The following is a 25,231-nucleotide window of genomic DNA, read 5'->3' on the forward strand; positions in this document are numbered from 1 at the left end:
CTCTCCCTGACCCTATCAAACTGTTATGGGTCCCATCTATCTTTTATTGTAACTGGAAGTGGCTTATATGAAAAAGTAATTTTGGTACTCTTAGACATATCATATCCCTTTAAAATTCTTTCCCCTCTCCCAATCCCATTCTTGGGAATATTGCTTCATATGATTAACCCCTTCAATCCGGCTGACATGATCATGACTTCAATAAAAAATCTGGCTTGATGGATGGGTGACTTGAACATGCCTTCATGGCAAAAAATGGCTGTGGGTCAGGTGACGCTAACTTACTGTTGATATTTGGCATATAGAAAAGGGCTTTTGTATTATTCCCATCGATAAATGAGTGTGGAATGTAATATCCATGAGCCATGACTGGAAGAGCTTCATGGAGGATGCTATCTCCAAACTCAGCATCTTATTCCTGGCTGCTGTGACCAGCACCACAGGTTGCATTAAAGAAAATTGAATATCACAAAGAAAAAAAAATTAATGACACAAATAACACTGTTACATTTTTTTTCCTGCACAGAGTTATTTACTACCTAGACGGATGATATGGAGTCTGTGCAGGGATATTCTTTTATTAGCATCTGGGTAAAGTAAATCATATAATAAACAAGCTAAAAACAATTATGCATAAAAAGAGATAACATTGCAAAGGGGAGGCATAGAAACTTGTCACCACACACAACTGTTCACATACACCCAGCCTACATGCCACACACACTAGCAGAGTGGCCATTTATGTGAGAATAATGTCCAAATTTAGGTATTTTGGGTACATGCACTGTCCACTGTGGTTCCGTTTCATTTATTCAGTTTACATATAGAAAGCTTCACATATGCTTAGTTGTTCAGGAGTCAATTACTAGGTCTACTTAATCTCATTCTTATCCTTTTTCAAGGCCTACTTGATCTCAATCTCATGCTTATCCTATTTCATGACATTTTTATTTCTATTATTATTATTACTAATATCATTGTTATAATAATTACTTTTCTCAATATTATTACTATTAAAAAGTTTACAATAATAATAGTATTATAAATGAGAACTTTCAGAAAATTGACTCCATTGGGGAAGTCAATCCCTGTTTAAACAAATCTAATAAAGCAAAACCACAGCAAACAGTGCATAATATGTGCATACTCCCAGAAGAAGCTTTAAATATAAGTCCTAAAGTTAATAAACTGACCAACAAATAAATTTAACAGAGAAAATACTTACTTTGTTATATGATGTTGAGGAGCTCACGTCAAATATCTTAAATGCAGTGAATGCTTGCTCAATTTCACACAGTGTTTCTTCTAGCCCTGTCATTTCAGTGGGAGTTGATGACCTCTGCAATGTATCCATGAATTCCTGATCTTCCTCTGAGCTCAAGACTGACCCTTTTCTTTCCCTTGGTCCTCTGTCTCCTGGTGAGCCTTGAGAGGAGGCTTCTTCTAAACTTGGTGACTCATGGTGGACTACACGATTCCTAGGAGAGCCATGGGAACTATGGGCAGGGGAGGAGTCTCGAGATGCCCTAATGTTGAAGCTTTCATATCCACTGCTTTCACCAAGAGAGTCCAGGTTCTCCTCTTCCCCTCCAGCCCCAGCAGCTCTCTCAACACCTCTTGCTGCTGCAGCTGCATGCTGTGCCCCTCTTACATCATTGTTATGATTATCACATATACCGTTAACCACTGGTCTCGTTTCATTACTATCCCCTTTCTCTCTACTGCCCATAGCTGAGGGTAGACTTACACTTCGAACTTTGGCCTCTGCTTGTGGCAAGTCTGAAGAATGAACTGGTACTGGATCAGAGTGGGCACGTGGCTTAGAATATAATACAGGTGGGTTAGTGCGTGCTGCATCCAACATCTCCATAGCTTGAGTTGGAGTGGGACTAAGACCATCATACCTCCAAACCCAACAGCTACAGGCAATAGTCCCTGCTTCTATTCTTGAACGAGCATCTTGTAGGTAGTCAGAATATGGGGTCTGTTGTTCAAAGACGGAGTCACTTTCTGATGAGCAAGATGATGTGTTAGAGAGTGATCGATGATGTTGTGGCACAGTTAAAGTCGTTGGTGATGGCTGAGGTGATAGTGATGTTTGCGGTGTTTGAGAGGAGTCTCCACTCTCTGGTTTCTTCGGTTGGGTTTCAACCTGTAAGACATAATGAGGAAAATATAAATAACTGAAACTAGCCTTTCTTTCCTTCTTCGAATACATTGTATATGAAAATAAATTATTAAAGAGAATGAACCTTAGAAAGTGGATATCATGCTCTTGTTTTCCTTATTCTTCTTCTATAAATAATAAAAATAAAATCATGTGAAAATGTATGAATTTTAATATGAACTGGAAAGTACCTGGCATACAGTAGGCATGAGTTGCAACAGCCTATGCGATGCATGGCCTCCAGGATGTGGGGGCTGTGTAAGGCGTGACCTCTGTGACAGCATAACATGTGTGCAAGGAGTAAGGTATTGGAAAACGAGTGCTATCATTAAGTCTTCACAGTTCAGTTCCACCAAAGTCCAAAACAGACTAAGAGTAACCAGGCACAGTTGCTGAAAAGACAATATTTATTAAATTCCTTGAGAAAGACATTAAACAAACATCTATTAATACTATGCATATAATTAACAAAATAATCAAGAACTAAGATATTTCAATCCAAATACTCTCAATAATAAATTTTGTAAACCAAAATTGAAAATGAAATGGCAGTCATAAAAAGCACACACAAAAAAAGCAAATCAAAAGACTTACTGTATTTGGCGAGTGTAATCTTGAAATGAGTATAGTTATGATTGGAGGTTCCAAGGCTGGATTGTTGGGAGAAGTGAGGAGGAAGGCCAGGAAAGCCCTCCTCAGCTCTGGCTCGGTTACTGTTCGTAAACACAGCTCTACATAAGCAGTGGCTGCAACAACTTCACCAACCACAGACTGGTCCCCCAAAAAAAGAATAAAATGAATACCAAAGATTTTTAAAAGCATACATGAAAGAAATGACTATGCATATAAAGTTACATATTTCCTTCAAGTATCAAAGAATAACTTAGCCAAAAAATCAACGGAATTTGTGGGGAAAGAATGTTACTTACCAATGTTTAAACAAAATTCTATACAGAACTGATATTTTTATCAAATAATTGTGTATACATGGACAAGCCTACACATTACTTGTATAAGGCTTGAGTTTAATTCCAAATTAAAGGCCATGCAGCATATAAGTGGTCATCATTAAGGTGGGCTTTGTCAGGTTAAGGCTTGGTTAGAGTAGGACAAGCTTGGTTAATAGGAGAGGACAATAGAGAGCAGGATAAAATAGGACAGCATGAACTAAATCAAGTCTGCTGAAAACGTTAGGTCAGGTATCCTCTTTTCATCAATATCAGATAACACAGTATCAGCATTAAATAAGCTTCTGTCTAGACTTGGATCACATAGTTGGGAAGGAAGAGCTGGGATGGTTAAGGTAATAAGGAATGCTGCCACACACAGATTATAAACAACTTAACAAAGGAATACAGACTATCTAATCTTTGAATATAGAATAATTCTTAAAATATTATTGTCATTGCTAATATCATATCTATCTGTACCATGATACAATTATAACAAAAACACTAAATCTCTAACTTATCACTTTTAAAGTATTTGTATTTCTAAAGAGTCCCCAGGTATGGTACATGGTAATACAACATCTAAATATTTCACGTATTACATAAAATTGAAAGTTACATAAAAATGAGATATATGATACAAATAACCAAATGTTCCATATATTTTCTTTCTTGCTCTGAGCTATTTACTACATAGAGAGATGATATGGAGTCTGTGCAAGGAAAATAAGAAATTACCATCTGGATAAAACAAATTAAAAGACAAATATAGACATTGGAAAATGGTAATAAAACTAAAAAAGTTTACACAAAATAACTTTTCAAAGGGGAGGCACAGAGTCTTGTCACCACTCCTGGGTGTTCGTGAGCGCCCGGCCTACGCACCGCACGCCCGGGATGCTTTCCACTTACGTAACCCATTGGAACTGGATCCAGGGGGATAAATGACTCCTTGGTAGCTGAGTATCTGTGGAGCCATCTATGCAAAGATATTTCACAAAACAAAACCACAGTGGCCTACTACACAATCCCTGCAGCAGTGGGTTAATCATCATCTCTTTATGCTAACAATATATGCAGTGCCCAAGGAAAGACTGCTGGAATCTTAGGCCTTAAAATGTGTGGCTGACTGTCCACTAGGTTCACTAGCTTATTACAAGGGTATTTGGTTATTTTCCCTGAGACTCCCACCACCCCAGACTGTGAAATCCACTGGTGCCTCAAGGAACATGATAGATAGTGGTTGTTTAATGGTAGCTGCCAGATTGACCAGGCACTCTTCAATCACATTTTTCATTTTCTGTTACTGTCGTCCATCAAAACCAAAAATTAATTTCCTTATGGAATATAAAATGTCTGTCGTTGCACACCTAATAGCAAATCAGCTACTCTTTCGAATATCTTCCGATTCAGAGGTCATGGGTGAAGTTCAGTCCTATAAATCTGTACCATGGTATCCTAGATATTGCAGAAAAAAATTACAGATAAACAAGTATTGAGAAATCCATGCATCAATGAAACCTTAGTCTTTATAAAATGGAATTTTACTATGAGGTATATTCTTGGATTTTCCACATAATCTTAAAATTACTTACTTTCTTCATCAAGAATGCAAGCCTTTTTTTGCTAGTTAACATAATCATCATAACTTATTCTATGGCACGGGTGGAATATAATGGGATGCAAGAGTGACGTGGATGCTTCTGGCAGCTGTAATTGTACATCCTCTCTGTACCATGCAGCATCAATGCGTTTCACAGTCTGTGGTGGTTGTAGCATCAAGAAGATTTGCTAAGCACCAACCTAAAGAGACCTGGCCATTTTGGGGGGGCTGGTAAATTTGGAGATTTAAGAGATATCCTATATAATCCAAGAAAATTGGATTCATATACACAGATACTGCCTTCAATTTTTTTTCTTCATTATTTTGTAAATTTAGCCAACAGGAACAGGCATGCATGGCAAAACAACACCTGAAATATACTAACTGGTGCTGCACAATTCCACAATCATATTCTCTCGTTAGCTACCAACATGAAAGAATTAAATTTCAACTTTTATATAATTGTTCTGTTGTCAAGAAATCATAACATAAAACATTTTTTCATCTTATTAAAATTAGTTTATTTTGACTAGAGCTATAAAAAAGAGGGTATGAGGAGCTTTATCAGCACTGACACTATGGTCAATACACATTAAAGTCAAGTGCAGTTTATGGGTACTTTTTCTTCCTGTTAACAGGGAATGCCTAGGCAAAGTGTCTTTATAAAAAATTATATAAATGAAGAATCATCTGCTATTCAAAAACTCTGTGACTGTGAAAATGTTAAACTTCATGCACAGAGAAATGCAATTCACTACTTACAAATAAAAAACTTTGTGAAGGTGCTTTCAAATTTACGCACACAATTAAATAACCTCTACTCACTTTGCAGCCCAAATCAGAGGGCATAAAGTCAAAACTTAAAAATTAAAGCTTAAATTAGCATCTTACACAAAGAGGCATACCTTAAAACTACAACCTAGTTCAAGGTGACAGACCATGCACACTAGCAGCCAGAAATACTGACCAGAAAAACAGGAGAGTTGTGAGCGCTGATATCCCCATTGACTGCGCCACCCTGTGAAGGCCCACAGTTGGTACCAAGTCGTGGAAAGGCCCAAAGAAGCAAATAAGAACAGATGCCACTTTAAATACCCATACAAAAGGCCCAAACACTTAAGGTAACTCTAGAAATGACAAGAAAAGGCTACACATTCTAATGGAAAAGAGAAGCAAAAAGAAAAGAACCCTTCTCAATTTAATATACAGTCCAAAACGAATTTACAAAAAGCACTTCAAGGAAAAATCTGCATCAAATCTAGAACTCAAGCAATTATCAAATTTACTTTGATCACTAAAAGCAAATACAAATATTGCTTTAAATTAAAATGCTAGAGTCCCAGGCAAATAAAAATGACAACATATTTCAGCCCAATGAACTGCTTTTTCTTCTTTTTAGTACAAGACTTTCTGCCTTGAATTTTTTGGAATACATTCCTATTACCTTGCCTACAAAAGAATCTAGAATACATCCCTTTTTAAAATTATAATAAAGAATGGTTTTTAGAGCTGAATCACATAATAGTACTAAGGAACTGAAATGGTTTAACTAAACATGAAAAATGAAGGAAAAGGCCCACACAGAATACACTATAGTTTTTTTTTTTATGGGAACACTATAATCAGTAAGGAGAAAAAAAAATCTAGACAAATTATTTTTGCATGCTTTTCTTGACCCCAAATGTTCTTACACCCCAACAAGTTAAAGACTTATAAACAAACATATTTGACTTTTACAAACAATCTGCACATCTTGAAGTAACAATGGCTACTGCCAAGTACTGCTTTCAACAGCATAAGCAACGCATATGTACAGAAAGAAAACAAATGACAACAAAACAAATATTAACTTGTATGACAAACTATCAAGCAGCAGGAATCACAAATGGCAAAGTAATAAAAATGTATCCCCAATTATCTCTCACTAGGCCATTACTGGTGACTATATAACATATACATATTACTGGTGCTTAAAACAAGTATACCAAGTGCAAGAAATCACTGACCTGGTGTAGTGCAGGCCCCAACACAGGAACAAGGAATCCTTGATACAAGAATTCCACTAACTGTACCCTTACTAATGGATGAGCAACCTGTTTCAAAAGAAGACAGTTAAAATATTTTCAGAATCAAAATCAATCCTAACCATTATTAAAAGAAAAATGATCATCTGCACTGATTTTGTTATATAAAACTATCAACAGACATTAGTCACACTGTATTTAATCAGTAAACTTTATCATATATAAATATAAAAACTTGCTAAAATAAAATATACTCTTTTCAAAGGAAAAGATATATGAAGTATACTACTGGTACTGTGCATAACATTAATTAAGTGTGCATACAAATGCAACTAACCTGTACAACTGCATTGCAAAATTCTAGAGAATTCAGGAACAACTGTAATTGAGAAATATCACTTATGTCCTCTGGACTTAGACGATGCCAACCATCTGACTCAATAGTCAAAGTGCGTGGTAACATAGAATAGAGGCCACTGAGCCCAGCTGCTAAAACCTGTGAACAGAAATGAGTGATTAATTAAAATTGCATATTCACAAATGTTAACAAATAAAGATAATAGCAAATATCCTTGCCAGTAGTACATAAAACAAAAGTTGATGAACTTACAGGACAAAAATTTGAATGCTGTGCAATATATTGGCCCACAGAGGTATGTGAAGCAGAGAGAGCCATACAGAGAAGTAGAGCATCTCTCGCCTGCTGCCCAATGCCTCCTTCTCGATGAACAAATGGCAGCAATAGTGAGAAAATCATGAACCTGGAAAAGGTGGGAAAAAAAATCCAGTGATTGCAATACATAGGTGTCACTCCTAACAAAAATGCACCTAATGTAAAAATGCAAAGATAATACAATAGATATGCACTAACTTGGTAGGTCCTTGATCATTGGAGAACTGGAAAAAGAAATCAAGAAGCTGATGATTATGCATAAGTGAGACACACAGCTGATTCAGAAGCACAACCAAACGTTTCTCCACTTCAACTGGGACACAACCTCCACACGCAGCCAAAAGTCGGAGCAATGGACGGATGATGGGCTTGTACACAAGTATTTCTTGCCTTGAGTGGCTGAGTAATTGCTCATGAACCTGTAATATGTATAAACAAGCTTTCATAATCAGGGTGATAAGATATTACTTTTATATACAAAATAAAATTGCAGGGCAGTAAACCCCTTTAATCAATCCAATGATCTTAACTTTTTGATTTAATTGCCAGAACATAACGAAACATGGTAAAGCTCATACCTTTAATTGTTCCAACTTGAGGGCATTCACAAATTCCCCAGTATTGAGGCTCCAAGTGAGAACTTTGTCAAGAATTTCTTCTCCCAGGAAGTGGTCAAAGATTGGAGTATGAGGAGGATTTTCTGCTGGCAAAGATGCATGCTGGCTGTTGGAGTCTTTGTTACCTTCAGAAGGACAAGTATTTTTCACTTCGTTGCCATTATTTTTCTGACCAATACCATTCTGAGTACGTGTGTTGTGAGCCATTATCTGCCTTAAGTCCACCAGCAGAAGTGTGACCATCTGCGCAAGGTGGTTGATGACAGCAGTAACATCATCAGCACATGCCTGTAAACCATTAATGACAACATGGGAGAATGTATCTGGATTAATCAAATATTTTAAAGTCTCATAAATCCAAAGAATTTAACATCAATCATTCATCGGCTTCAAGTGGAGACTATATGGTATACACAAGATTAAATCAACCATACCAAAAAAGAAGTTGTAATAATAATAAATAAATAAAATAAATAAATAAATAAATAAATAAACAAAATCAGAACAATAATGGCCCAGAGGCCCCATCATTCCTCTCCCAAACAGTAAATTACCTGTCCCCTCAACTGGGTCCTGGAAATGATTTCACATGTTTGCTGCCAGTGTTTAATGAATGAGTGGAACGCAGCCGCAGGGTCAACATCGTGAAGAGGGGACGGAGCACGACGCCGGCCCAGCGACGTGCGCAGGGGTGACCCTCGCAACCAGCTGGTCATCCCGCACTCATTGCTTAAGATTGGATGGAAAAAGGAAAATGCTGATTGATGACATACATGTATATACATAATATTACAGAGTTAATTCATTGCAATTACTAAAACTAATTTAGTGTCTTAAAATAAATTGTTATTGTTTTTTTTAAATAAGGCCTAAGCATGAATATATATATCTTTATACTTTTCTATCTGTTTATAGCTTATATACACTATGCAAGACAAGTCAGTATGAGCTAAACAGAATGTTTTGTCATATTATGATGACACAAACATATGCATTTATATCAGCTAACCCGAATTAGGAAGGAATCTTGCAAGATAGAACAGCTCAAGAAACTATAGAAAAAAAAGATGAATTAAGACCCATTCAAAACACAGCCTACAGCAGATTGACTCATTCTCATCTCATGCATGTCAGACAAAACTGTTACCTTGAGCAGATATATAATTAAGCTTATGAAATATACTAAAATCATAAAATAATAATGCTTGTGTATATAAAACAGATCAGTCAGAAATAAATTTCATAGCAATATCACATCTAGACCAATAAAGCTTTCTTTGCTTTCATTAAACAGCTTTCCTCATTGTATACAAATTGCAAAAGAAAATAAAAGAATAATATGAAGGAAAATGTACAGTTAAAAAAATATATATATAACTTACTTCTTGTATCACACTGCATTAATAAGTTACTTTAATATGAGTGATAAAACTCATGAGAGTGACAGCAAAAAGAAACAAACTATATTGACAACACTGAAACATGCATTTTAACTAGATAACAGTAATCTATGTCCATTTGACCATGAATCACAAACAGTAAAGACATACAAGAGCCGTTTTTGACTACCTTGTCACCCTGAAGATGTAATATGTGCATATCCTTAAATACCTAATGTACTTCTTTTTCTCCAAATAGAGTCAATTTCTAAAAATAAACTTATTATCATGCTGTTTAGAATTACAGTTGAATATAATAATTCCATTTTAAATGGGAGTTTTTAGGAATGCATTAGATTATTGCATTTCAACAGACATTGAGAGATGATCAGATCTTGTTTATATATATATTTTTTTTAATATTCAATACAAATCATTCCCTTTGGGTGGTCTTCCTCATTGCAAAATAGCAAAATACAATAAGGAAGAAAATAATTTACCTCTTTTTCCTAAAAAATTATTACTCCCTCATAAAAATTCTCAAGCATTATTAAGTCAACTCCTAGCTGTGAACTATAGGTTTCTTACTTACTATCCCTTACTGCTCTAGGGATTAATATATGGAAAATAGATGTATGTAAAGAGAAGTGGGAAAAATTCAGATAGTTTTAATTAACATTTTGAGAATGAAATACTTCAAGGAGAAACATAATCAAGATGTGTTAAACAACACTAAGAGCAGCCACCAACACCAAATTATACAAGTAGTTGTATAAGCATAATTTTACAGCTCTCATTCCTTTATAATGAAAAGTTAGTGGAGCACAGTTTAGATGGCAAAAAATAAAAGTTGGCTTTATCAACTTTAGGAAATAACACTTATTTCCTTACTCATCGTTCTCCATATTAGCTGTGAATTTGGTCAGGGACACTTGACAGCAATTCTTGATGTAGAAAGACTAGCATGTGAGGCTTCCATGACTGCCAATGCATAGCTAATTATTCTCTGGATTGTGGCAACAGAATCTCATGTATCTGTGCAGTGAGACAATAATGAAAATTGATGCAGATTTCAGGACACTTACTGATCAGGTAATATAGTAACCCTACATTCAAAGTTTAACTGGAAGTATATTTTTCTCATTTGATCAAAAACCAACATTCAACATTGCATCTTCATGTATAATTAATCTTGAATACTAAGAAAGGGTATATATTAAACTGGGGGAAAAATAATAGCAAATTGTAGTATAGGTTTTCCACTGGTCACACAAGCTCTGGAAAACTCATACCCTGGTACTATAAATAACAAGATAGGAAGATAGGCAGATATCATTAATCTTACACTCATTCTTGCATCTTTATCAATATTCTGATATAATACAACTGGCTCCATGACATGTCCTTTCCATAAGATGTATTCATTTGCTTAACTATTGCATATAATTCCATACACATCAAATCATCTCTAGATTACTTGCTACATCCACTATGTAGCTTAAAGTCTGCTATAAAACAGTTGGTTGACCTCCCAGGCAATGCATTGTTAAAAAAGGAACTAATCAGAGCTCTAGCTTGAAAATATGTCACTACTGAGTTGGACTGAAATTGTAGGCCTTTTATTACAGATATCAGTCAAGTGGAATAATACATATATAAACCAATATAATTGCATGGAAAACCATTGTTTTGACAGCTTCTATGGAAGTCTTTTACAAATTCAGTACAGACCATTACCTTAGTTACTGAAGTTTATATAGTGCACATCAGCAACAACATTCTCTTATAATACTAATAATTAGTTATATGAAACAGAAATGCTCATACATAGAATACAATAAAAAAAATCCTTCAAATACAGGAAAAAGCATTACATATGATCATAAAGTATAAATTCATCTTTGAACAACATTCAATTATCAAGAGCTGAATATGGACTTGAGGATTTATAAATTGGCAAGAAGCTTAAGCAGAATATACTGAACTATTTCATTTTGTATAGCTTGAGAATCGTGCTCTTCATATTCACATTTTGCCTTTTAGAACAATCATGATTTTTTTATCAACTAAACTATAATTCCATACATAATTTTAGTAACCATGAAGCCAAACATGGCCTAGTGAACTACAGTTACCCTATCTTCAAGCCTAATAAACTAAAGCTGACCCAACTATGGCCTACTGAACTATAGCTAACCAAAGGTGGCCTGGGTCAACTGAGCAGGTGCAGCAGGGATCACCTGGCATCATATCTGGTGGAGTAAGTGTGGCGGGATTGCTTCGTTGATAATGCCTTTGAGATCCTCTGCAGCCACATTGCAGCATATGGCCAAGCAGTATTAAGATGGACCCTGGCCATGACCCATATGTGTTTTATATCTACAGCTACACTCCTTTCAATATATTTTATTGCAATATTCTCATTTCATTATCATGTAATTACACAGTTGATAAATATATATCACTGGCCTTATCCACATTAATTAAGATTTTTTACTCAAATAAACATGATTTGAAGCCCCCAACCCTGGGTTGTCTTTTGAGCTTAAGTTGAACCAACTTTGACTTACATAATTATAAATGACTCACTTTTAGCTTAGCTTTTAGTTTTTTTCCACCTTAGCCCCAAACAAGTAACCTTACTTCTTGATTTAGCATCCATATGAGGGCATGCATATTTTGACAGAATAAGAAAAAAATCAAATATGTATGAATACTTAAAAATGGCTGAAAAAATCTTGCTTTAAAACAGACATGGACTGAGTACTACTGAATGGTAAATAAGAAGCAAGTCCAAGTCATTTGCAGTGACTATCACCAGTATCATTATAATAATCATGAACATTTTCATTTACCTAATTATCATTTTCCTTATCCTTAATATCACAGACATTTGTACCAGAATCATCCCTACTATCATTATGTGAAGACACAAACTTGTAAGGCGACACTGATTATATACTGACCATGAGACCTATGCACCTATGCTAGTCTCTTTTCGTGGGAACACAGAATACATCTACTGTCGAGCACCATCAGAACAAATTTTTGAATAGAATAATATACAAAATTTAAGGATCTGTTACAGCTATTTTCTTCTCATATAACCTATCTATGAAACTGCAGAAAAAATGCATGTCTTTAGGCATATTCACTACAACAATTTACTTACTACTTACTATTATCCCAAGAACAATTTTCCCCAAATCAAGAAAATATGCATGTGACTCCTGAAACACAAATGAGATCCCTATGCAAATGTTTGTAGCAATCCCTCATAATACAGGATTGCTAATATTGCAATTATCGGAAAAAAAAAAATAATAATAAATTCTTCAGAGCTTCAAAAAGTACTTTACCATTATTTTGGTACTTTACCATAGTGCCTAGTAGGTAATTAGAACAGGGCTGTATTAAGTGATGCAGTGGCCTTCGCGCTCCATATTACAGCAAAATCTAACATTGGCCATCACGCTTCATGTCCCAGCAATATCCAACAAGCAATAAACAAACATATTCTGGTTAGATTAAACTCAGACTAGTTCCTCCTTTCATGATACACTACTGGAGAGGTTTACAAGCTCCATCTCCCCAGAATGTATAAGGTTTCCTGACCTTTGGCAGAGCATAAAGTGGGGAGGCCACAATACTTTTTTATGCATATATCCATGGACTTTGACAAACAAAGTGGGGTTACCTTTACTTTGACAAATTTGTGTTACTTTAGGTATTCTATGTGATTTTTCTTTTTTTCTTCAATTAGTATGCAAACACACTCTGGCATCTACCTAATTAGAAAAGGTCTTCATTCTTGATCTAAACAAATTTCACATTGATAATGGCACTGATAGTATCGCTTCCAAATGAGCAAATCAAGACTATGATTCAACTTTGGAGGGTCCTATCCCTATAATCGCCAAATAATCAACATAGAAATCCTCTTGAGATAGTGAGCTTGAACAGGTGAGGTGAAGATGCTCCATCTTTAATACATGATAGAGAGTTTCATTGCCTTTACTAGAGCAGCAGCAGATACCATAGTGATTAATCAATGCTGTGCCACTAACTACCACCAATATCACTGCTAGTATATCAATACCTAAAAACACAATCTAGTCAGAATACGCCAATTACAAACAATATCATTATTATCAGTGTTGGGAATTTGGATCTTTCCATAATATATAAAGTAGATAATTCCCAAGGTTTTGATTACAATTAAATCTATAAATCTAATCTTCTTCCACTTCTTAAAAACCAACATCAAAATCAAATCTGATTACCTTGTTTACATTTAATTCCCTTCAAAATCCCATAACAGTCTCACACTGTATACAACTAATGTTTAAACATTTAAACCTATCTAATTTACACAAAAATAATGAATGACCTCCTAATCCTCATAAAAAAAAAATCTATTAGCCTTTCATACCAACTTATAGAAAATGCAATATTAGGAACTCTGGACATTGTGGTCTCTGAGCAGTGATATGCAGCAAATATTTTAGGCATTTTGCAGGAAATGCTCTTTAAGATGACAATGTCCATTTTCATCTATCTCTGTCTTGCTCTCAGTAACATTAAGCAACATGAACCCTAATGACACTACAGCCAAACCCACATTTTTTTTAGTTTACCAAATATACATTTATTCTAAACATATTTGTTTAAATATCTGCAAAGTAAATGCAAAACCTGATAACTTTGATGACGTAAAGTAATGCTAACATTTGTTACACTGTACTTGTTAATTAACCAAATTTGAAAATTGTGTTTCTTGGATCTTGTTCTACCTGCCTATCCCAAACCAATTTTTCATTCTATATTGAAATATCCACTTCCATTCCTCTAGTATAACCTCAAATCACCCCCCACTCTAAATTTACGCCTATCAACCTCAAATTCCCGGACCCATGCAGGAAAGGGTAAAAATACCAATGTCAACAGGAAGAAAACATTTTTTTAAGACACGAAAAAATCAACAAGAAATCAGGGTCAAGAAACCTTCCAAACACCAGCTCAATATCCTCGTTCAAAGAGCTTTTTCGCATGGAGATAACACTCTTAAACACCTGCCGGAAACATAGAGAATGAAAAGGAGAGAGAGGGACATACTTGAGAGAAATTAATCAAGTGACAGCTCTGATCTCGGTCACAACACAAACAAGTCAACCCACAACTGAGGCGGTGGTTCTTTTAGGTATTGACGAACATTCGTTTTCTAAGTATTTAATTTTGGCACATTTATTACATATGTCATTGAAGTATTTTGGATATTTTGTTAATATAATTTGGATTTCACTTCGTTTTGGGAGAGTTGTGTGATATGAAATATCCGCAAGTTTGCGTATTTCTCTATGTTTCTAATCCTTCCCAAAATATGTCAAAGTCTATTTCTATTGTTCCATAGAATTATCTGAATTAGATATGCTATATTCATGTACACATTAATCCATTTCTCTTTTGATAAAAAGTATACATGACACACAACGTTTGTTTACATACACAGCAATGTCGGGCTCAGGATCAAGTGTAAGTAATATGCCATTTTTAACTGTAAAAGCTCAAATTTATCATTATATATAAATTGCTTTGAGCAATATGCACCTTTTGATACACATCCCTATTGCAAAAAGAATTCCTGGTCAAAGAAAGAAGAGTATTTTGTTATTCTGAGATGGGAATGACATTTTCACGGACAAGTTAAAAACTGGCAATGTTTTACAATATCTTCGCGTAACCGAGCGATGGTTTTAGTATCGGCTCCAATAGCAGGGGAGGGTATCAAAGGTACCAGGGATATTGTGGGGTAGAGTGTGAATCAGTCATAATATTGTCTATTGCAGAGGGTTGTGTCCCCTGCTTGCCTGCCTCATTTATTATGGTGATATGAAGGAAAGCCCCAGGGTCTAGAGGTCTCTTGGACCAAGACCAAGATCCAGGACTTTGAGGACCTGAGCAGAGAAACTGTTTGGTTGGTACATGCTTGTGGCAAGGACATTGAAGTCACAGAGAACTTTACATACCTTGGTAGTGAAGGTCATAATGCTGGCCTTTCAGACAAGGAAGTCAGTTGACAGATTGGTATTTGTTACAGAGAGCGACACACCCTCCCAGAGACAAAGTCGAAAAAAATGATGTTTTTCTTCAGGAAATTCAATGATTTCATCGATTTTTGGCGTTGCTTCATCTGTGAATGAATTGTTCAGGAGATCAAGTACCATTTCTCCATTGCCGATTTTAGTGACCTGCTCCCCTCGTTGCTCACCCCTCGCAGACCACAAAAGCCATGTGTTCTTATTTCACAAGTACTTCAACCTGCCCTGTGCCTGACATTGACGAAGTGACCGTAGAATACGCTAATCTGACCCTTAATTCTCTCATACATTTCCATGCTTTTATTCTGTTGTCTTCATGCTTAAATTGTTTATGGCAATTCCTGTGCCATCTCTCTCAGACCACTCGCCCTAACGGGCGCGGCAGGACGCACTCCTTTCCTGGGCTCCCCTGCCTTGCCTTCTGTACCAGTTACCCAGAATAAAGACAAGAAAACTGCGACAAGTTTAACTTCAGACCAACATCTTCAGAGTGTCTCAGTACCTTACTTAGTACTGCCTTACTGCTCAGCCACGATCTACCACACAACAAGAACAAGAAGTAATAGTAGTGGGTGGGGATGCCTCCCTCCCACTACATATATTACACCGATCTTGATTGATAGTCCTGTTAGCAGGGGATGGCATGAAGTATATTAGGGAAATTATGGGGTGAAACAGGCTTAAATTAGAAGAATGCATAAAACTAGCACAAAAATTGCTTAAAATCGGCCAATGAAGCTCTACGGTTGTAACCTCCATCTTTGAAATTCTACGGGCTAACGTGCCAGAAATAAAAAACTACAGGAACCCAACAAACAAACTACAGGAATTTACACATTCCAAACCCCCCAAAAAACATATTGACCAATAAACCAACCAGATATATCAATATAAATTGCCGTGACTAGGCTTGCCCTTCAGAGACTGCAAGAGTGGAGGGTTGATGGTGGCTCCTCCCCCCAACACCCCCTGGGACACATTCTCTCCATCTCGGAATGTTTGGAAAGATAGAGCTGCATTCACACCGAAAAATGATAAACCAAATACCTTTATATCCGGAAACATCAAACTTTCATTGCTTCTTTGTACCGTGGGGATTGCTTCGATGTTAACCACCTTTTTCATAATTTGGAGCTCTTGATGGGCCCAGATATAAAACTGGGATAGTTACTAAAGCCTAATTCTTCTTCAATGCCACTGTAAAAGACTTAAAAATAACCCAGAATCAACACAATACTGGAAACGCAACATTTCTCATCTGCGTTTTACCTTGAAATGAGAAGGTGAGCTGTCAAATTCTGGTAGCAGGAGCAAGAAAATGTGAAACACTTCATGCATATGATTCTATATGAGGGTATAGATAAATATTAAGATATGCAAATTAAGTATAATAACATTAGAATTTAAAGGCATAAATGTGTAACAGCAGATACAGATAATTAGCCAAATATCCTTTTGACAAGCATGTAGTAAGATACAGACTAGTTTGGGCATCACAATAAAGCATTCAGGGGTCACTACTATATTATTCCTTGCAAGGGAAAGAAGTTGCTGGAATTAGAATTCTAGCAGCGCCTGCGCATTATATTTTTGTCATTTAGCAGTGACTATAAGGCTGCTGCAGCTTAAACTATGTTTTATCCCACTCTATTTCTTCCACTTTATAAGATGGCAGTGTCCAATTCTCTCTATCTACGCGTGTCAGTGTGTGTAACCTCTACCGACAGATTGGCCTGGTAGCAAGGGTCATGAACTCTCTCGCAAGAGTATTTGGAGATGCTAGTGAAAATTGGACATTATCCTGTACTTTGGAATCTTGTCTTGATGCGTTTTGTAATAAGTCCTTGTGCTGGATCATGGAGTACAGTTGGCAGGGCCAAGTGTCCAACCAACAGTTATTTGCACAATCTATGATCACCAGCTCAGGTTATATGGGCACCTGGCTCATTTCCCACGGTGAACCTACCCACCAGGTTGTCTCTGTTTGAGACAACCCTAGATGGAGAAGGCCTGTGGCACAACCAAGGTAGTCGTGGTTTGTGTAGATCAATCAAACTTGTCATGACTAGCTTGAGATGGGCTGAGTCTCAGCACCCCTGTCAGTGTTAGCACTCCAATGATGATGAGTATCAGTACAGTTCTGCACTACTTTTTCCAAAGGCCACCATAAGTCCTGCACCAGTACTGACAAGCTTAGCTTCCATAGACATGACCTTCCCCATGAAGTTCATATTGGTGGAGTGGCCTAATATGTCTGACCATGTCAACCTCTTTCTTGTCAATATTAGCAATATTGGCAATTTGATCACCCTGCCAAGCACTCTTGCTCCACAATCCACTGTCTTCTATGTGCCCAACTCTGTTATGACTCCAGTAGCTCTTCTCTCTACCCCTTACTATCCTATCTCTACTCCCTGTCTCCCCCGTTGTATTCTTTTTCCAGTCTAAATGTAAATCCTACACCAATATTATTGAGATCAGTTTCCGTAGACTCATGTAAAGTTTATATTGGTGGAGTGTCCTGTCCATATCGACTCAATCTCCAATCTCTACCACTTCCCCAATGCCTACCCTTCGTCTTTCTCACTTTACCTGTCACACCAGGCAACCTAAATCTTCCACTCCATCTTGTATCACATCCTTTCCTACACCTTTATCTTCCTCTGCTCCTTGGACATCTATCCCCTTTTCTCCTCCTCACAAGAAAATGTTTATTTCTCAAACCTCCCCGCCCAACTCCCCTCAAGAAACTCGTGGAGACATTCAAAACTTCTTAAACATGTCCCAAGAGAATACTTTGCTCCCTCATTCCTCCTCCAGTCCTTCCATTCCTATTCCCTCTTCATTCTAAGTATTTGCCAATTCCTCCTCAAGTTCCCCCTACCCCTCTTCCTCCCACTTTCCCCCAAAACACCCCATCTTCTCCTCCATGTGCACCACCATTCCCTCTTCTTTCTCCATTATCCTTACCAATCCCACCTGGATGCTCACATGAATCCCTTTTGTTGCAACAGTGTCCTTTACTGGATCTTTATTCTGACATCCTTCCTGATTCTTCACCAACTACCCATCTCCTTATCTCATTCCTCAGATTCTCCTACGTCTCCAACAGCAGTTTCTGCATTTCTATTACCTGTTGATTGTTTCATAAAACAATGTTCCACTTCCTTCTTCAGCCACAGATACTTTCAATTTCATCCAGTCACCCTACATCTTTAACCCTTTCCTCTTTTACTAATCCCTACTTTAATTCTTTGACCTCTAACACCATCCCCTCTTCCCGGATATTCTCCTACTTTTCTTACTGCCATTTATTTTTCCTTGAACGTTTTCCCTATACCTTCCCCAGTGACAAATACACTATAATTCACTCAACCGCCCTACCTCCTCAACCCTCCCCTTTATACTAATCTATGCTCTAGTTCACTTACTTTCCTCTTTTCCCTTTTCACTACCATATTATCCTATAATGCTCTCTAATCTTTGACATTTAACATGTTTTATCATAGTCTTTAACTTTTCTTTGCCCTTTCTGACACAATACTTTACTATATGAACTTTGATGTGTAGCACATTTGTTTCAAAAATTAAACATTAAACATTTAATTCAATTACGCCTCTTTAGCCTTTTCCTTACCGTACTATCCTTTTACATTTAACACATTTTATCCTAATCATTAAGTTATTTTTACCTTTTTTGCCACAGTACTTTACCATAGTGCTGTATGACCTTTGATGTCTAGCACATTTATGTTTTTAACCATTAACCATTCTTTTTTTAAATCAGTTTCTTTTAGTGAGGTCTTGTTTAAAAAAGCAGGTAGAATGAGAACATTTTGCAAAACACATTTTTGATAGTCAGATTTTCATACATTTTGTATGGTGTACTTTACCACAAAGAATCAAGAAAAATTATATAGAAATCCAAAGTTCTAAAATAAAGTGAATATGGACAAAATCCTTGCAGTAAATCAAAGATAGTTACACTGGTTTTTAATAAAATTAGAAGCGATTTTTTTTTTATTGATACTGAGTTTTTAAAGTTGCAAAGTTTTGGTTTTACTTTTCACAAAAGATTGATGTTACATGGATCTTTTTGAAAATTTAAATTATGCTCTCAAAAATCCAAAGGGACCCCACTTCCTCTGTAAGAACAGTTTTTATACTTTTATATCTAATTAACAATTTTTTCTCTTAGTCAGGGCCAGAATTCAGGAGGAAATGGGACCGAGATGAGTATGAATCTATTGCACAGCAGCGTATACGAGCTGAGCGGGATGCAGCTCAAGGTTAGAGAATACAGCACAATCACCTGTTACAGATTCATAATATGTGTATATACTGTAAAATACACATTTGACATGCCTTTTCTTATGTCCATCACCTGATGAATTAATTGGAAAATTTTGCTTCAGCTCAAAAACAGAAGATTGCTCCGGTGAAACGCGAGTTGTTAAAACAGCGTGAGTACAAAGTGGACATTGACTCAAAGCTTGGCAAGAGCCAGGTCATCACTAAAACTACTCCAGCATCTCAATCAGGAGGGTAAGGCTTTTTCGCTGTCATGAATATGAATTTATACCTTTAATACCATCTGTCTATTGTGGTTTATTCATATAGAATTTACTTTGTGTTTCTGCAGTTTTACATTTTGTTCATATGTTTGGATGAAGTTCATAAAAATATAATTCATTAGTAGTATTTCCATGTTTTTTATTATTATTATTATTATTATTATTATTATTGTTAAGTAATTTTGGTAAACAAAAACTTGTTTAAGGAAAGATTGGATATTTTAGTACCAGTGACCTCTATATTTTGTGTATCTGTGTTTGAGTGCATGTATCTGTGTTTGAGAATATATATCTATGTTTGAGTATGTATATCTGTGTTTGAGTGCATGTATCTGTGTTGAGTTCTTGTATCTGTATTTGAGTGCTTTTATTTGTTTAAGTGCATATAACTGTGTTTGAGTGTTAGTGCTTGTGTGAGTGAGTGAGTGTGTATGTGTGCGTGTGCATATGTGTATTTGTGTGCATTTGTGCATGTGTAAGATAATCTTTTTATGCATATTAGAAAGTTATTTGAAGAATGTCCAAATAAGCAAAGAAAACATTGATTTTCTAGTATCTGTAGTAATTCTCCTAAACCTGAATTAAAGTTTACATATTTAAAGGTTATTTGCAAACTTTGAGGATTTGAATGGTATTGTTGTGTTTTATTTATTTATTTTTTGACTGGAAAGCTGTTAACAGTAGCCACTATATAGTTATTCTTGTTAATGTATTCTTGTGTTTAGAGTAAGGATAACCAAAAGTGAAGAATCTTTTTCTGTCTCTATTTATAGTTTAATTTTTTCAGGTATTATTGCAATGTGTGTGACTGTGTTGTGAAGGATTCTATAAACTTCCTCGACCACATCAATGGCAAAAAACGTGAGTAAATTGCATTAAGATTTCAGATTTATTGCTTTACTACAACTGAGTATATATAGCACAAATTACCATAAATTTTTAGTTGCAGTAGGCTAACCTTGACTTTTCCAAAAATTTGGTTGCTACTTTGATCATATCCAGGGAGCTACTGCATTAAATTGGTTCATATGATGATCAAGTTCATTCAGTATTTATTTTTAATTATTAACTTTTTATATTGATCCTTAATGAAAGTGGATTTTAAACAAGTGAATTTTTGTTCATGTCTTGTCATGGTCATAAACAGTAACATCTAGCAGACAAATCTATATTGTGTTGAGTGATAAATAGACATGTTATTCCATATGTCTTTGCTATATGTTTATTTTTGTTCTGAAATATTAGCCACAAGCAGCAGAACATTTTCTAGAATGTAGTATGTTACTGAACATAACTGTAAACTTTTCATTTATATATTTGATATTATTACAGATCAAAGAAATCTTGGGATGTCCATGAGAGTTGAACGATCCTCTCTGGACCAAGTGAAAAAACGTTTTGATATGAATAAGAAAAAATTAGAAGAAAAGAAGAAAGACTATGATGTAGAACAGAGAATGCAAGAATTAAAGGAAGAGGTAAAAATTTTAGGTTTATGATGCCATACTACATTTTAAGTATTTATATAAAGTAAGTGATCAAGATATAGATGTATTGTATTTCATCAAATCTGTTTCCTTCAGGAGGAGAAGCTTAAAGAATATCGACGTGAGAAACGAAAGGAACGAAAACGTAAGGCAGATTCCTCGATAGATGAGGACCAAGGATCAAGCATGGACCCAGAAATGGCAAAAATAATGGGTTTCTCTTCGTTTTCATCATTTAAGAAATGATATTATATTCATATTTATTTTCTACATTCAAGTGTTGTTTATAATTGCTTTAAAGTCAATATACAATATAAACATGATTATATTGAAAGATGAGGTTGTCTGTTATTTTCATGTTAATTGTCAAAGTTATGCAATTACTCTTTTCCAAGAAGTGATAACTATAAAAAGTCATTCTAATGTGAAAGCAGATGACCATTGTCCCATTTCTTTTTTTGCCTTGTATTACTTTTATTTTATAGGAATAAATCTTTTGAGCAAACACCATCATCAATTACCTACCTTCTTGAAACAAATATACGTATAAATTGCTGTAGGGGTTATTGAATAAGATATAGCTGAAAGACTCTCAGATTTATGTGGCCTTGATATAAGAACATATTTATTTTTAGATGCAAAAGGGGTGTGAAGGGAAAGACAAATTTCTAAAGGAAGTGTGGTAGACAAGAGGTAAAGAACCACTAGTATAAAGCGTTGTATTTCTCAGTGACCTGTGCAGTTTATTTTCTCATACATGCTTCTTTCATATTTGTGTGTGATTTGTATGAACCTGTTATTTATTTTGATGTTTCGTTGTGGTTCATAATTTTTGGTGTTTCACAGTTGATGATTCTGGGCTTTCTTTTACAGCTTTCAATTTTTCATACTCTAGATTTTAAGGTAAAAACTACAAGGCCTTCTAGCAGGGTTAAGTATAATAAGGCAGGTCTTATTAAGACATTAGTTAGATTTTATCAATTTCACTTTCATAATTCTATAGTATAGTCAGTTTACCATACTCATCAAAAGCATACAGCCCTGCTTTCCAGGAAATACACTGAGGAATTTATATTAAAGAATGCATTATTTAGCATTTTAATACTTGTTAGGGTTGCCTTCTTTATCCTTACACTTTGAAGACATCTTGGAAGTGACAGAGCAAAGTTCTTGAGAGTATCAGTTAAGATACTGCCCCAGGACTCACAAATGGCTACCTACAACTTGGGTTCATAACTGGTATCCTTCCTCTTCTAAATCCCTTTTAATGATCTGCCACAGGTTTTCTGTAGGATTTAAATCTAGACTATTGCCTAGTCAATCATTTATAATGGGTACCATGCAGCCCTACAGCTACTGGGTCATATATTTTGCTGTGGGCAGAGGCACAATTTTACTGGAAGATGCTAGCCTTAATTAACAGCTTGAGAGAATATGGCAGATGGTCACAGCAACTCCAGGTAGTCATGTTTAACTTGAGGGTCTTTTGGGAGTGAGTCTGGGTGCTTTACTGTGTACTACACACAGGAGTTGCTGCTTATTTGCCAGTACACTCCCCTTCCAGTTAAAAAATGAAGTAGCCTCGTCTAGCATCAGTACTAAGCGCCAGTCCTCCTTGCTCTAGGCAAGATATTTCATGCAAAATGCAACCATGCAATATCTGTCTTCGACAGAAGAGGTTTCTTCCTTGATGTATGGGTGGTATCTCCTGCATAGGATGTGATATGGTACACATGGAGTCTCCTCAACACTTCAAGGTTGCTCTCCCTTTTAGATATTGCTCCTGTTCATGAAATTGACCCCAAGATACAGTGTATGATGGTCTAAGCCCTTCGAGTTTCCCCAAGATGTCCTGTCCTGAAAATGTGCATTCTATTTCTTGACTTTGGACTTCGCCACTTTCAAAAATTCACTTCTTACATTCCATGGCCTGCCTTCTTTGGTCCAATACCTTGGGCAATTACTTTAGTTAATTTCTTTGTAGGTGCCATAATGATAATATAGCCTCTAAGTAATGTTTAAGGTTTGAAACGAGTAAATGTGCTGGACATCAAAGGTCATGTAGCACTATGGGAAAAGTATAGTGCCGTAAATGGTAAAGAGTTCAAGATTACGATAAAATGTATTAGATATCAAAGATTTGGGAGCCTTTTAGTATAGTATGGTAATGAAAAAGGAAAAAAGGGGAGTAAGTGAACTAGAGCAGTTAGTTAAAAGGGGAGGGTTAAGGAGGTACGGTGATTGAATGAATTATAGTATATCTGTCACTGGGGAAGGTATAGGAAAAATCGTTGAAAAAGCAGAATAATCTGAGGAGAGGGTAAGGTGTTAAATGTCAAAGATTGAAGGGTGTTATAGGAAAGTATGGTAACAAAAAGGCAAAAGAGGGAAATAAATGAAGTAGAGCAGGGATTAGTAAAATGGGAAAGGTTAAGGGGGTAGAGCAACCGAGTGAACTGCTGTGTATCTGGCTGGGGAAGGAATAAGGACATAATTCAAGGAAAACAGAGTTGGCTGTTGGAAAAGGTGAAGTATCAGGAAGAATGTCTGGAGGGGAGGGGTCTGGAGGACACTGTTGTGATAAAGGTAGGGAGGGTAGGGTATGTTGGGAGGGTGTAGGAGGAAGTGGTGAGGCGGGAATTTGAGGAGGAGGATGGATATCTGCAAATAATTCAAAAGTAGAAGTAGGAACAGGAAATACAGGGTGGATAAGGGTGTTCCCATGGGTCATCTTAACCTCAAGCTGCCGAGCATGGCATGCATGTACATACCAATTCCCATTGTGTGCGCTGAATTTATTTTTACATATAGATGGCTCCACAAGTAGTCACCAACAATCCAATTACACAAACTACTTATCTCACCTGTTTACCCTTTTCCCCGAGTCAATATTATTTTCTAGTATTTAATAGTTAATAAAATATAGTAACAATATAGTAATGATATTGTTTATAAGGATGAAGAGTTGTAACAAGGGAAGAAGGGGTAGACATTTATGAGGACTGTAGGAGGAGGAGATGAGAATGTAGGGAAAGAGAAAGGGGTGCTTTCTAGAGGTTGAGTAATAACCTGGGTGAGTGTTTTGGAATGGTTATAATTGTTCATAAACGTTGAAGAGGGAGTATTAGTATCAGCGGTCGAAGTAGGAGCAGGGGTTGGAAAATCAAATTCAGATAGGCTAGCTGATAAAGAGGCAAGCCTTAATGCCCCTATTACCGGGCAAGAATCTTCATTATTGGCCATAGTGAGCCTGATTAAAATGGGGAAAATTAACAGGTCTACCCCTCTGGGTCCCCATAAGGCATTATCTGGCTCGATAAAAAAGATGTTCTGAATCTTGCAGGAAAATACAAATCAAAATATATTTTCAAAATGGCATTTTGAGCACTTGCTATACACAGTTATGATCATAACTAATGTATTACTAAATATCAATATTAGAACATACTTAAAACCACTTACTATATAATCAGTATCATTAAGCACTATCATTACAATAATTGTCATTGCCATGATCATATAACTACAGACTTCTCAAAGTATAACCACTGAGTAATGGATATTGACAGAGGGGAAATCTATTAAATTATGGATGGATGGACTGCTTGAGTTATTTAACACCACTTTGGAAAATGTTTAAAGGTTTATAAAGAACAGTG

The 25,231-nt window shown here is 36.0% G+C and overlaps 2 protein-coding genes across 7 annotated transcripts in view; one reads left to right on the forward strand and one right to left on the reverse strand.

Annotated features, from left to right (window-relative positions):
* Positions 1-14,609, reverse strand: part of LOC113824222 (FHF complex subunit HOOK-interacting protein 1B) — a 24,661-nt gene extending 10,052 nt beyond the window's left edge. Inside the window, exons 1-12 of one of the 6 annotated variants that reach the window (XM_070133204.1) lie at positions 14,529-14,600; positions 10,305-10,448; positions 8,589-8,763; positions 7,996-8,322; positions 7,616-7,836; positions 7,355-7,505; positions 7,082-7,240; positions 6,727-6,813; positions 5,688-5,738; positions 2,762-2,938; positions 2,359-2,559; positions 1,226-2,152 (exon numbers count right to left, since the gene is read on the reverse strand). In XM_070133204.1, coding sequence (XP_069989305.1) covers positions 1,226-2,152; positions 2,359-2,559; positions 2,762-2,938; positions 5,688-5,738; positions 6,727-6,813; positions 7,082-7,240; positions 7,355-7,505; positions 7,616-7,836; positions 7,996-8,322; positions 8,589-8,763; positions 10,305-10,318 — 2,490 coding nt within the window. In that variant the 5' untranslated portion in view covers positions 10,319-10,448; positions 14,529-14,600. Of the gene's footprint in view, positions 1-1,225; positions 2,153-2,358; positions 2,560-2,761; positions 2,939-5,687; positions 5,739-6,726; positions 6,814-7,081; positions 7,241-7,354; positions 7,506-7,615; positions 7,837-7,995; positions 8,323-8,588; positions 8,764-10,304; positions 10,449-14,417 lie in introns of all 6 variants that reach the window. The other 5 variants (XM_070133206.1, XM_070133207.1, XM_070133203.1 and 2 more) reach the window with 5 other exon arrangements.
* A 192-nt stretch (positions 14,610-14,801) lies between these two features.
* LOC113824224 (zinc finger matrin-type protein 2) lies at positions 14,802-22,077 on the forward strand. The gene is made up of 6 exons (XM_027376962.2): positions 14,802-14,945; positions 19,710-19,800; positions 19,927-20,056; positions 20,873-20,946; positions 21,418-21,563; positions 21,669-22,077. Exons 1-6 carry the CDS (start codon positions 14,925-14,927, stop codon positions 21,816-21,818), a joined length of 612 nt encoding a protein of 203 aa, XP_027232763.1. The 5' UTR covers positions 14,802-14,924; the 3' UTR covers positions 21,819-22,077.
* The last annotated feature ends 3,154 nt before the right edge of the window (positions 22,078-25,231 follow it).

Source organism: Penaeus vannamei, chromosome 18 (genome assembly GCF_042767895.1).
Source record: "Penaeus vannamei isolate JL-2024 chromosome 18, ASM4276789v1, whole genome shotgun sequence".
Classification (NCBI taxonomy): Eukaryota; Metazoa; Arthropoda; class Malacostraca; order Decapoda; family Penaeidae; genus Penaeus; species Penaeus vannamei.

Excerpts from the sequence above, each read along its gene's own strand:
- LOC113824224 (XM_027376962.2), top strand. The coding sequence starts at position 14,925 with ATGTCGGGCTCAGGATCAAGT. Across the intron at positions 14,946-19,709 it reads TGTCGGGCTCAGGATCAAGT|TCAGGGCCAGAATTCAGGAG; the intron begins GTAAGTAATATG and ends TTTTTCTCTTAG. Across the intron at positions 21,564-21,668 it reads TGCAAGAATTAAAGGAAGAG|GAGGAGAAGCTTAAAGAATA; the intron begins GTAAAAATTTTA and ends TGTTTCCTTCAG.